The sequence below is a fragment of the Heptranchias perlo genome, chromosome 29 (genome assembly GCF_035084215.1).
Source record: "Heptranchias perlo isolate sHepPer1 chromosome 29, sHepPer1.hap1, whole genome shotgun sequence".
Taxonomy (NCBI): domain Eukaryota; kingdom Metazoa; phylum Chordata; class Chondrichthyes; order Hexanchiformes; family Hexanchidae; genus Heptranchias; species Heptranchias perlo.
Genome location: NC_090353.1, coordinates 26,020,980 through 26,035,519, shown reverse-complemented (window position 1 = coordinate 26,035,519; position 14,540 = coordinate 26,020,980). Strand labels below are relative to the sequence as shown.

Genomic DNA, 14,540 nt, shown 5'->3' with positions numbered 1-14,540 from the left:
TGACTACTGACTAATTTGCACAGGTGCATGCTTGTACTCAAACCTTGAATTTAAGCCTCTCACATTGTGCAACATGTTTTTCAAGTTTGACTTCACAAATTCCTAGTGGTGGTGGTAGGTCAAAGGTTGGTTTGCTCCTATTAGGGAATAATGGAGCTCGAACTTGCTGTTTTCTTTCTCTGAGCCAGTGTTATCTCATGATCTATCAAGAATGCTCTTTCCCCTCAAACTTAGTACAGGCTTAAAGTAGCTTCGCATCGGACGAGTTCACTTTTTAAAAAAATCATACCTTGTAAGACATTTTAACATAGTTGGCAATATATTTTTTCTCACTAATGAGTTAATGTATGTGATGCAAGACACTCAAAGCACAAGGAATTAATAGTATAACTGCAAACTGTGAAAGTAGTATTCATGGAATTTGTACTGAAGTCGATTTTACACAAGTATTAAATCAGATAATCAATGTTTTGAAGGATTCATTTTTCCACCCAAATAAATACCATTTTACTCAACCATGAAATTGCTTTGGACTATAACTTTTGTGTAAGGTTTTCTTGCAAACTGAACAGTGGGTTTTGAATGTACACAGGCTTATGTACTTTCCACTATTTACAACAGAGTTGAAACTTCAACATCTAGTAAAGACTACACAAAAGGATTACTGGTAATATTGATAACGCTTCACAAAATAATTCTAAGCATCAGAACTGATTATTAAAAGTAAAGAAACTCATTTATAAACCATCACCTTTCAAAAATGAATGAAGTTAGTCATAGAAGATGTCCGAATAGATTTTCAAATACCATAGTTTATTACGATGGACAGGAAATTACTGAACATGTGTGGCCACTTTAGCCATATTTCATTGTACCTTAAACCACAGGAGCTTCCCATACAATTGAGAGCTGTAATCAATATTGTGTTTCAAAATAGTCACTTTGTACAGGTCACACCTGTTACTTGGTGTACTCCAAGGGAAACATAAGCCATCCCATTTTACCCATACAGGTATCCTATTATCTTCCAAACTCACTTATAATGTAACTCTAACTTGCAGGATTTAATATCAAAGATTTTCCAGTCACAAAGAAAAAGGATATATTTTTTGCTTTTCTTCATTATACAGCACATCTACCAACTGGATTACATTTTTGTGTCGTAGTCTCCTGAGCAACTGGATTTCCCTGAAAAAAGGAACACATAAAGTTAAAATAAAATAGAAGTACTTCAGTGTGGTCTTTCCTCTTAAGGCAGTATCAAGAAATTTAATGTCCCAAAACAAAAAAAAACAAGAAAACATATCAAGACAGCAAAACAAAAGTAAAAGAAGAAATAATTTAACACTCCAATTCAGATATTTTATTCAAATAAAAAAGTTCATGTTTTCACAATAAATTACTCATCTCTTGTAATACAAAAGTCAAAGTGAACTTGCATTTATATAGTGCCTTTCATGTCCTCAAGACCAACGTGTGGTCACTGTTGTAATGCAGGCAAACATGGCAGCAAATTTGTGCACAGCAAGTTCCCACAATCAGCAAGGGAGCTCAATGACCAGTCAATCTGTTTTGGTGCTGTTGGGTGAGGGACAAGAGAACCCCCCCCCCCCACCACTGCTGTTTTTCCAGATAGTGCGATCTGAACAAATAGACATGGCCTACACTGAATGTCTCATCCGAAAAAGGACACCTTCAAAAAAAAAAATGCAGCATTCCCTCGGTACTGTACTGAACTGTCAGCCTAAATTGTGTGCTAAGTCCTGAAGCAGGACTTGAACCCCCGACCTTCTGACTCAGGAGAGACTGTCACCGTTGAATCAAGCTGACACAGAAAAATATGTGAAAGAATGCATATTAAAGCTTATGCCCTATAAAATGGCAATTATTTTATTTGAACTGCACAATTACTTATAGTTTGCAAGTATAGCACAGTGCAATAAACTGTAAAATTGTTAACTTCTACACCAGAAACACAAGCAGTATAGACTATAAGCAATGGCTGGGCCACTGTCTGAAATGTTTGTGAATTCCTGCCTTTAATCAGTTCAACAGCACTTCAGTATTAACGCTAAGTTCTACATGTTAAAGCCAGAAGCTCAATTCAAATCTGACAAATCCCTCTAAGCTACATTTCCCTATATTTGCCCTCCTATTTCACACATCTGGCACCATTCTTAAACTCAAGGAAAAAAACTAACAAAATAGTGTACATCAAAATTAAGATATCCTTCCTTATTTGCAAACACACCAAGTTACTTGAATACTTGAAATTTTAAGTTGGCTGCACATAACTGATGCTCCGAATAACCCGTACACTTTCTTGAATGTAGGAAGAAAGCAGGAAACAAGAGTCTTTAAAATTTTAATGAAATTTTTTGCAACATCAAAAATTATATACCTAAATTACTGAAGGTTTTCAGACTTACAAAAAGAATCCTCTTTACAAATTTAACATTCCCAAAACGTTTTTTTACATTTTCCTTTCTGCAATAACTATATACAGTTTGAAAGCCACACATTCAAATTACATATTTAAACTAAGCCATATATAAAAATAAATATGCAGCTGAAAGTACTAACAGTTCCTTTTATGTACCACAAGAGAGCAGTAAGAGAATGTCTTATAACATGAGAATATAAAACTACTGAACTTTACAACAGAAGCAATACTAGAAACAACTCATGTTCTATGTACACAGATCTGTGTAATTAAGGAATAAGAACTGAAGTACATTTTTAGTGCATAGCTCCAGTCACCCCAGGCGATTCATGCACATCTCCCAACAGGTAGCTATAGTGCAACATTGGTAAAAGTCTGGGAGTTTATCAATATCATGGATTCTTGACTGGGAAATGAGCAGAGAATTAAAGAAAAAAATTTTTTATATATATATATATATCCCCTTTAATCATATCCATTAACTTCCAACTGAGGTACAGAAGGGCATTCCAAGTTAAATCTTGCTGAAGATTTCCCTCTCCTACTTGCACCAGCCACCCCATGCCCCCAACCCAACCAAAGTTCAGTTCAGCTGAGATCTACAACTCACTAGTGTTCTTCAGCCCATAGCTTGCCATGCCATGACTCAGCATGTTGGTAAATTAATGTACCATATAAACACTGCCATATATTTCAGTTTGCACAATGCAAAGAAAAGTTTTCAAATAGATTCAAGCTCAAAACATGTGCAAAGTATTCATAAAGCATTGAACTGCATAGGAGCATATCAAAGGAGGAGGATAATTTCCTCACCATCAGAACAGAGTTCAGAAGCATTCCTCAGAAACTTTTGGCAGAAGCAGCTAATTCTACAATAAATGTTGGTGAGGATTTCTTCATGAAAAATTGCATACAAGCCAAATAGTGCTTTAGTGGAATTGTGTGTTGCTGACAGTATGCATAATTATATCTACATGAGCAGATTTTTAGGTGGGGGGTGTAATGGACAGAATTGGAACTCCAATTTTGGTAATCACACTTGGTTACACTTCAAATGCAGTAGTATAAGTACTCATCTTGAATACCTAATCAAAACGTTTGCCATATTTGCAATGGGGATTTATTCTCTGAATACTTATGCTCAATACGAAGAACATCACACTATAAATATACTGGGTGTTCTAGATTTAAGTTTGAACAATATTGCTTCCTCCACTTGCTCAAAATGATGGCACTGTGCCAAATAAAAAATCTTAATACATTCAATCCTGAAACTTTTCCCCAAGTGATCTACCATGTACAGTTAACTTAATCAAAATGTCTCCAATTAATGTTTTTTTCTGTGATTAGTTCACATCAGTGAAATTTGGTCAAGAAAGTAAAAGAAAATGAAACAACTTTTCTTAAAAGCAACCCATACCTGGCTCTACAAAAATCAGAGTTTAAACACAGGGCCCAAGGCTATGGATTTCTGAACTTAACTAATCTCAGTTAAGCAACAATAGCTCCAATATTCTAATGTGGGAGTTCTAACACTTACCTTGTAGTCATATTAGGTCTTCAGATGATGACACTACAAACAAAATAGAGAGGAATTCTGGTCACTACCCCTGCACCCAACTATTACCAGTAGCTCCCAACTCAAAAACCCTGGAACTCAAGGTTCCTTCTTGTCAAAATTGGATATACCCATACACAAATAAATCTAATTCAAAACAGATTAGCCAAAAGATTAAACCATTCAACAGTCATCTGTGAATTCTCAGTTACTTAAACAAGTATGACCGCAATATAATGTAAAGCTGAAGCATATACATGGTTCACATCTTTCTTGTTGATAGTATTCATTACTGTACTATAATATTTACACTACCTGCTTGGGTGGGAATGCAAATAGAATGCTTTACATTCCTGGTTGAGAATGCATTTGGAAGAAGAGCTTAGCACTGAAGTCAAGGGAAGAAATAAAGTAATGGATATTTTGAACAAAGGCTATCCCTGAGCTTAGCTTTAATGATAGAAATCTTATGCCACATTATACTTCTTTTTAATTGTGCATGGTGGGTCTAAATACCTTTACATGCTTTAACTGCAGAGACTAATTATATCAAAGTGGGACAATGGCCTAGTAACCTGTTGTGGTACTAAGCTATACAGATCAATTCCCAGGTTCAATTCTTGGTCTGTAGTGAGCAAGAAAATGAAGAATAATGGCAACAACCAACCAGTTATGCAAGTCCAGGCCTGACCAAAAGCAGCATTCCAGGGCCCACACTGCAATTACACATAACACTAAAACAAAGTGTACAAGTAGACTAATTCAAAAACATTCAATGTGGACAGGCCCAAATACAACTGAACTCTTAGTGAGTGGCTACTGTTCTGAAGGGGAGAGGAACGTTAGGAAATTGTTCAATTCGAGCGTTAAAGAAATATTTTGTTTTTCTTCTTAGTGATTTTAGCCACAGTTTCTAAATTAGGAATGCCAAACTTTCTTCAGGATCTAGGCAGAGAATGCAGCAGTATTGTATTCATTTTGATCAAACATCTGGACATTTTGGTGCAACAAGACTAGAAAACCCCATCATTCCTACTCTCAAACGAATGTAATTTTCCAAAGAAAAAAAAACTGAATATTTATCATTCTCCAAAGTAATTAAAGTCACTGAAAAGGAAATCGAAAAATCCTTTATCAGGGAGCACAATATTAAAATTTGCTAGCAACATAAAAGTAGGAAATTTAGCTAGCAGCTGGAAGGATTGTAAAAGGCTTCAGGAGGGCATAGACAGGTTATCAGAATGGGCAGACAGACAGCAGATTAATTTAATGCAGTGTGAGGTAATAAATTTTGAAAGGAAAAATAAGGAATGAGAGTGCACACTCAATGAAATGATGCTGAAGGGTGTGGAGGAAGAGACTTGAAAGTGCTAATGCAGGTAGATTAAGCCATAAAAAAAGGTCAATAGTATTTTGGGTTTAATAAATAGGGGTGTAGAATACGACCTAAAAGGTTATCATAAATTGGCACAAGTCAATTATGAGGTCACAGTTAGAATATGATGTGCAGTTTTAGGCACCCCATTCCGGAAAGGACAAGTTTAGGGAGGGAATTCCAGAGCTTAGGGCCTAGGCAATTGAAGGCACAGCCGCCAATGGTGGGGCGATTAAAATCAGGGATGCACAAGAGGCAAGAACTGGAGGAGGGCAGAGATCTCGGAGGGTTGATGAGGTTACAAAGATAGGGAGGGGCGAGGCCATGGAGGGATTTGAAAACAAGGATGAGAATATTTTTAAGGAAAAAAAAAAAAATCGAGATGTTCCCAGACCAGGAGCCAATGTAGGTCAGCAAGCACAGGGATAATGCAGGAACAGGACTTGGTGCGAGTTAGGATACGGGCAGCAGAGTTTTGGGTGAGCTCAAGTTTATGGAGAGTGGAAGATGGGAGGCCGGCCAGGAGAGCATTGGAATAGTCAAATCTAGAGATAATGAAGGCATGGATGAGGGTTTTAGCAGCAGATGAGCTGAGTCAAGGTGGGAGTCGTGTGATGTTACAGAGGTGGAAGTAGGCAGTCTTGGTGATGGAGCGGATGTGGTCGGAAGCTCATCTCAGGATCAAATAGGACGCCAAAGTTGCAAACGTTCTGGTACAGCCTCACAGTGGCCAGGGAGAGAGATGGAGTCTGTGGTTAGGGAACAAAGTTTGTGGCGGGGACCGAAGACAATGGCTTCAGTCTTCCCAATATTTCGCTATTGGAGCATGGCAGAGAGATAGTATGGGCATGATGGGCTGAATGGCCTCATGTGCTGCAAATTTCTACAGTTCCATTGTAGTTTCACTATATCGTGTCTAAATATTGACGAAGATATTCATCTACACTGTAGTATTCGTAATTCTATATTTTTCCAGATTTCAAAACTAGAGAGAAATGAAAATGCACCGTAAGATTTTACATGTCTATACTAGTCATAGTAGTAAATTATTAAAACCCTGAATAGAACAAAGCACATAGATGGGTTACATATTTTTTAGTTTTTCAGCCATAACTTTCACCTCCCCTAACAGTAATCTTTGCCAAGCATTGCTTACTTTTCCAAGGCAAGTGATTATCACCTTAGCTCTGGAACTAGACTAGAGCAACTTTAAAATAGGGAAGATATTGCATATACTTATCAAATTTATGAAAAGCCAACAGATAGCTACACAATAAACACCTGGACACCATCCAGGCTTGGGCTGATTAAGTGGCAAGTAACGCTCGCGCACCCAAGTATCAGGCAATCACCATCACCATCAAGAAAGAGAACAATCACCTCCCTTTGACAGTCAATGGCATTACCACCACCGAGTCCCCTCCACCACCAACCCCCCCAAATCTACAGTCTAGGGTCACCACTGACCAGAAACTAAACGGGACCAGCCAAACAAATTCTATAGAGCAGATCAGAGTATTCTTCAGTGAGTGACTCATTTCCTGACTCCCCAAAGCCTCTCTACACCTACAAGGCACAGGAGTGTGATGGAATAGTCTGCACTTGCCTGGATGGGGGCAGCTCCAACAGCACTCAAGAAGCTTGACACTATACAGGACAAAGCAGTTTGCATGATCGGCACCCCATCCACTGGCTTAAACGTCCATTCCCTCTATCATCAGCGTACTGTGGCTGCAGCGAGTACTACCCACAAGATGCACTGCAGCAACTCGTCAAGGCTCCTTTGGCAGCACCTTCCAAACCCGTAACCTCCACCACCTAGAAGGACAAGGGCAGCAGGTGCATGGGAACACCATCACCTCCAAGTCACACATCATCCTGACTTGGACATATATCCTTCACTGTCATGGGTCAAAATCCTGGAACTCCATACCAACAGCATTGTGGGAGCACCTTCACCACACGGACTGCAGCAGTTCAAGAAAAAGGCTCACCACCACCTCAAGGGCAATTAAAGATGGACAATAAATGGTGACTTGCCAGTGACACCCCCTATGCCGAGAATGAAAAAAAGCTGCAGAACATCCACCACCAAAACTGGCCGTGTGAGCACGAGTGTTAATCTCAATGCCACCTGTAAAAAATTCATAGGCAATGCATTGACAGTATAGGTAAAGAATATTAAATAGAACACCTCACAATTTAGGATAAAAGTTTCAGACAACAAAATCTCTAGATCCAGCACCTAACTACATAGGATAATCTCAGTAACAATGGAAGAGGGAAAAATGTCTTATGGTGCATTTATATTGCAGCTAACAGCTTCAGACAGGAAACTGTAATATCAGTCCCAGCCAATCAGCACCTCATTTATACTAACTGGTTCCAACTACAATTTGCCTGCCTAGGAGAACGCCTTACACACATATGCTTTCAGGCCAACACAGGGCTCCTCTCCCAGTAGTTAAAATTGAAATGTTTCAATGAGTCCATATGGGTCAATGCTAGATAAGCTTACAAGTGCTCAGGAGGTCCAGTTGGTCCCCCAAGGACTTATGAAAAAGAGTTATACTACTCAGTGTCAAACTCAAGCAGTGCAAGACTTCAAAAAGCCTTCGATAAGGTACCACACTATAAACTCATGGCTAAGGTCAGAGCAGGTAGAGTCGGGGACAGGTAGCAGAACGGATAGCAAGTTGGCTACAAAACAGAAAACAGAGGGTAGGGGTTAAGGGTAGCTACTCAGACTGGCAAAAGATGGGAAGTGGTGTTTCACTGGGATCGGTGCTGGGATCACTATTGTTCACAATTTACATTAACGATTTGGATTCAGGAATTGGAAGTATAATCTCAAAATGTGCGGACAAGACCAAATTAGGAGGTGTAGTTAATACAAAGGAAGAATGCGTCAAAATGCAAGAGGACATTAATAAACTTGCAGAATGGGTGCGTAAATGGCAAATGAATTTCAATATAGATAAGTGTGAGGTGGTATATTTTGGTAAGAAGAATAAAGAGGCCACATACTGCTTGGATAATAAGAGTCTAAATGGGATAGAGGACCAAAGGGATCTAGGGGTACAGATACACAAATCACAAAGTAGTGTCGCAGGTTAATAAAGCCATAAAAAAGGCAAATCAAGCACTTGGGTTCATTTCTAGTGGGATAGAATTGAAAAGCAAAGAAGTTATGTTAAACCTGTATAGCACCTTGGTTAGACCACACTTGGGGTACTGTGCACAGTTCTGATCTCCATATTATAGAAAGGATATAGAGGCAATGGAGAGGGTGCAAAAAAGATTCACAAGGATGCTACGAAAGCTGAGAGGATATCCTTATCAGGAAAGGCTGAACAGGCCTAGAAAAGAGAAGACTGAGGGGTGACCTGATAGAGGTCTTTAAGATTATAGAAGGGTTTCTTGGGTAGATGTTGAGAAAATGTTTCCATTTGTGGGGGAGTCCAAAACTAGAGGTCATAAATATAAATCTAATAGGGAATTTAGGAGAAACTTCTTTACCCAAAGAGCAGTAAGAATGTGGAACGCGCTACCACAAGGAGTAATTGAAGCAAATAGCATAGATGCATTTAAGGGGAAGCTGGATAAGCATGAGGGAGAAAGGAATAGAAGGGTATCCTGATGGGGTTAGATGAAGTAGGGAGGGAGGAGGCTCGAGTGGAGCATAAAACGCCAGCAGTTGGACCAAGTGGCCTGTTTCTGTGCTGTAGTTTCGATGTAACTGCCTCTTCTGGAAGGGTGAGGTTCATATAATGCTTTTCTTAAGAGTCAGCTTGGGCACTTTTAGGTGATACTGAAAACTAGAAACCATTTTGCAGTGATGTTAAAGATTGTTTTAAAAATAATCTTAGATATTTTTGCCTCAACCATAGCCAACAGCCGGATACACAGAGTTGTAATGGCATTCTAATGAGGTTTGGTTAGAGTTCTAATAGGGAAGGCTTTTTAAAATATTGATTAAATACACTACAAATACACTAGCAACATTAAAGGAAAGCACTTGATTTATAAACTGCAGTTTTACTCCAAACACTTAAGCTATAGTGTTTAAAATCCTTCAGCACACCAATATTGACATTAGATAATTAGTTTTCTCAGTTACAAACTGCAAAAATCCAGTATTTTATAAGTTTCCTGTAATCTTCTGTATTATGCTTAGCTTGTCTAGTGCTCTATCCCAAGGACAAAATTTATGTCCGAATTTTGGTTTTATTGGATTCCAACAACACAGAGCCACTTTAAAGGAGCAGTTCATGTACCAGTATGAATTTTTTCACTATAAAGATCAACAGCATAGCTTCTACAACTTATATATTTTTTAAAATTCTACTTCATTTCCCCACATCTTTTCATGTGCAAGGTCATTCAATAGAGATAAAAAAGGTTTTATTCTTTATTATTTTCTATTCCTCTAATTCACAATTTCAGTTTCAATTTTCTCAACTTTGGCTACAAACAGACAACAAAAGGGAAAACATTAACTTGATTATTTGGCTCCAGTCTGAATCTCTGCATCCACCATTCCATTAACCCAGTAAATAGTAGATTCTGCTGGCCCTAGCACTACTTTTGAAAGGAAGAGTGTCCAATGAGGAAAAGATTTATTACTACTCAGTGTTCAGGCAAATGAGTATCACTGCAAATGAGCATTTTTCTGTTATGACAAACATAACAGAATATTGGCAACACATCACACTTCACAAAATATGCATTGCATATAAATTCTTGAAAAGTTAGTTTAAAAATAGCATGCTGTATAATCTAAATAAGAATGTGAAAATTGAATGAACTGGTGTAGGAAGCTGAAAATGAACCAGTTTTTATGTTATTTGCAAAGGCTCCACTTTAGAAGCTATTTACAGTATGGCACTTTTCTGAGTTAGGTCAAAATGCTACTTTGCGCTGCACAAAATTACAATACCAATTTTAGTGTATAACACCAGAATGAATAAGTTAAGTATCAGCATTACAGTTTTCCATTTTAAGCTCTAGTTAGTTATGTGAGAAAGGAGATTTCAGCAATGTACATCTCCCCATTGGCTTGTGGAAACCAGGTCTACTAAACTTACAGCATGCCTCGAGCTTCTCCTAGGTGGTATAGAAAGTTTCACAATAATCAATTACAAACATTAGTCCATATTTTGCTGGAGCGAAGCATCTCGCGGCATGCGCTGATAGTTAGACTTTTTCCCTCACCCTTCAGTGGGAAAGATTTTTGCCCTGCAAGTTGCTGGAAATGCTGGAAAAGGCAAGGGCAACGGGCCTCCGGGACTTCAGTGAACGACAGGATCAACAGTTTATTTCCTTAACCAACGAGATTTAAGGATTGAGAAAGAAACAGGAATGACGGAGAAGGGAATAGGGTGAATAAGTCAAATTAGGCACAGAAAGGAGAAATAAAAGAGGGAAAGAAAGATTGGATTAAAAAAGAGAAAAAAAAAGACAAAGGAAAATTAAGAAATTTTTTTTAAATTTTAAATTTGAAAAATCATTAACAATTTACTACCTGCAGGAATGAGATGTCACAGTTTAAATTGTTCCCTTTCTGGGCTGGAGAGGTTGAACGACATTGCAGAAACATAAATTTTGTCATTAAAAAGGTACTTACACTGTTAAGTACTAGCTCTAACTTTCTGTGGTGAGTTTAATTGGTAATTACTGTACAGAGTCAGCAATTTCTTGAAACTCACGGGGAGATTGAGGGCGAGCTACCATTTTTGCGAGGTTAACGGCGAAGCGGCGTAAAACATCCAGCAATTTGTGGCGATGCACAATTCACAGAGTATCTCTTCCTCGCCACAAGTTTCTGGACGATTTATACATTAATAACAGCATTAAACTCATCGTTATTTTGGCAGCAAAATCTGGACCAATATTAACTTATTTTAAGTGTCAGGAAGCTGAACCAAAGTTGATACCACCGTTAAAACCAGCAGATGCATCTTGTGTTATGTTAATTCAGTTTTCCAAACTGATTTCCAATGATAACTGAAAACTTTAAACAGAAATTAAAGCGGGGAGCAGGGAGGAGGCTAATCAAATGAAACATCAAAGAGGAATGTGATGACAAGGCTCTTGGACTTCACATCTCTTACCAGAAGTCAAATTTGATATCCAGGGTGCAAGAATTGCAGAAAATCCTCAAGTCTGACAGCATAAGAGTACCATTCTTTTATTCTGTAATATATATTTTGCAGTTATTGCCATCCAGTGTCTGAATAGTATATACTTATTTTAATATCGGATGCCTGCCACTGGGTGGTGCTGTAGAAAAGTTAAAAATGGAAATGAAAAAGAATAAAGACTGAGGGCAATTGAACACAAAAATAAATTTTAAAAACAAAATAAGGGAGATCTAAAAAAAAAACACAAAGATTAGAAGTATTTTCAAAAAGTATGTTTTGGTACACAATCGTCGAGGAATCGCTGGTCTAATTAAGACCATTGTAAACAATTTTACAACACCAAGTTATAGTCCAGCAATTTTATTTTAAATTCACAAGCTTTCGGAGATTTTCTCCTTCCTCAGGCAAATGAGAAGGAGAAAATCTCCGAAAGCTTGTGAATTTAAAATAAAATTGCTGGACTATAACTTGGTGTTGTAAAATTGTTTACAATTGTCAACCCCAGTCCATCACCGGCATCTCCACATCATAATTAAGACCAGTTTGGGACATACATGGGGTTTCACCTCACGAGCATCATTGAAGTAGAATTACTTTGTTTTGGTTCAGTATCTTGAACCATTGTTTGCAGCAACAAATTCAACTTGGGATAAGGAATTCAAATCTTCGAGAGTTGAACTTATTGGCTGATTAATGGGGATGAATAAGAGAAAGAAAGTCAACCATTGCTAGTTCCTTAACTTTTATTGTACAGATTCTTAAATCCGCACAGTATGATAGTCATTTCAACACATATTTTTAATGTTGGGTTTGCATTTCAACTATAGCCGTGAAAAGTTTCTTTTATACTTTGCCATATAACTATAAACTGAATACTGCCCAGTTATCAAACATCTGGAATTAAGATAGACGGTTCAGGAATTTCAACAACACAATAGGCAAACCAGCTTTCTATAAAACACATCACAGACCTCCCCAGCCATTTGAGGGCAGAACTCCAAACTCCCAGAAACGGAATTAAGGATGAATTTCTAAATTGATTTTGCTAGAGCTGTTACAGATGCAAGATGTAACATATTAAAAAGGAACCATGCTAACGTAGTTGTGTTTCAGCAATATGTTGAAGGCAAGGAAATAAAATGTACCCAGAAACAAACACTATATATGTTTGTTTAAATACAACATCTGTAGGACCTCCAGGTCACCACACAATATATTTAGGCCTATTGCAATATGTGTCTGTATTGTATTAGTGGTACAGAACATCATTCTTGAATTAAACTGCCAGCTCCAGGTCTTGAGGGAAAGTAACCAGCATTTGGACACCACTCACGTGTCTAAATCCTGGTTAAATGTTGTTACCAAGGAGCCAATGAAAGAGTCTGCTCTTTGCCAACATTAGAAAGATTAAAAATGAAGTTTCGACCTGGGAATTTTTAAAAGTTTGCTTCATATTGATGCAGCTATTAAACTGAAGTGTTGTAGTACCTTGAGCTGGTCTCAATATTTGCTTCAATACAAAAAAAAGTCATCAGCATGACAACTTTACTCCTAAGTTATGCTGCACATTTTTCATTGATAAAGCCAAAAACACTCTACATTGGCGTATATCATGCAGTATAGCTAACCTATAAAACTAAAACAAAACAGGTCATACTCCTAATAAAGCAGATCTTTCTCAACTAGTTAATATGAGTACTAGAATGCACAAAGTATTTAATAGATAACAAAAACTTACATAACAGTTTAACATAACCCAGGATGAATTTGGCACACTGGTAGTCTGCCTACTAGTGCACTAACATGACTCAATTTCTCATTTATTTTAGTGGAGAATGTTATTTCTCATTTTTACAACTTTTCATAATAATCAGTGAAAAAATGCAAATACAATTTTCAGTCATGAATGAGTATATTGCACATCAAAATGATTGTTTGAATAAAGACCCTCCCCCTCAATTTTAGATACGGGGAGTGGTGCCAGAGAACTGGAGAATTGCAAATGTTATACCCTTGTTCAAAAAAGGGTGTAAGGATAATCCCATCAACTATAGGCCAGTCAGTTTAACCTCAGTAGTGGGGAGACTTTTAGAAACTATAATCTGGGACAAAATTGTCACTTGGACAAGTGTGGATTAATGAAGGAAAGCCAGCACAGATTTGTTAAAGGCAAATAGTGTTTAACCAACTTGATTGAGATTTTTGACGAAGTAACAGAGAAGGTTGATGAGGGCAATGCGGTTGATATGGTGTATATGGACTTCCAAAAGGCGTTTGATAAAGTGCCACATAATAGGCTTGTCATCAAAGTTGAAGCCCATGGAATAAAGGGGCAGTGGCAACATGGACACAAAAGCGGCTAAGTAATAGGAAACAGAGTAGTGGTGAACTGTTGTTTTTTGGACTGGAGGGAGGTTTACAGTGGTGTTCCCCAGAGGTTGGTACTCGGACCATTGCTTTTTTTGATATATATTAATGACTTGGACTTGGGTGTACAGGGCACAATTTCAAAATTTGCAGATGACACAAAACTTGGAAGGGTAGTAAACAGTGCGGAGGATAATGATAGACTTCAAGAGGACATGGACAGGCTGGTAGAATGGGCAGACACGTGGCAGATGAAATTCAATGTAGAAAAGTGTGAAGTGATACATTTCAGTAGTAAGAACAAGGCAATATAAACTAAAGGTGCAATTCTAAAAGGGGTGCAAGAACAGAGAGATCTGGGGGTATATGTGCACAAATCGTTGAAGGTGGCAGAGCAGGTTGAGAACGCGGTTAAGAAAGCATACACGATCCTGGGCTTTATAAATAAATAGAGGCATAGAGTACAAAAGCCTTTATAAAACACTGGTTCGGCCAGAACTGGAATATTGTGTCCAGTTCTGGGCACCGCACTTTAAGAAGGACATGGAGGCTTAGAGAGGATGCAGAAGAGATTTACTAGAATGATTCCAAGGATGAGGGACTTCAGTTACTTGGATAGACTGCAGAAGCTGGGGTTGTTCTTACAGCAGAGAA

At 38.0% G+C, this 14,540-nt stretch overlaps 1 protein-coding gene across 3 annotated transcripts in view; it reads right to left on the bottom strand.

The window, feature by feature from the left end:
• The window catches only part of stk11 (serine/threonine kinase 11), a 115,410-nt gene that overhangs the window by 82,847 nt on the left and 18,023 nt on the right, over positions 1-14,540 (bottom strand). For all 3 annotated transcript variants that reach the window (XM_067968344.1, XM_067968342.1, XM_067968343.1), the window contains exon 2: positions 1,105-1,188. In XM_067968344.1, coding sequence (XP_067824445.1) covers positions 1,105-1,188 — 84 coding nt within the window. The remainder of the gene's footprint in view (positions 1-1,104; positions 1,189-14,540) is intronic.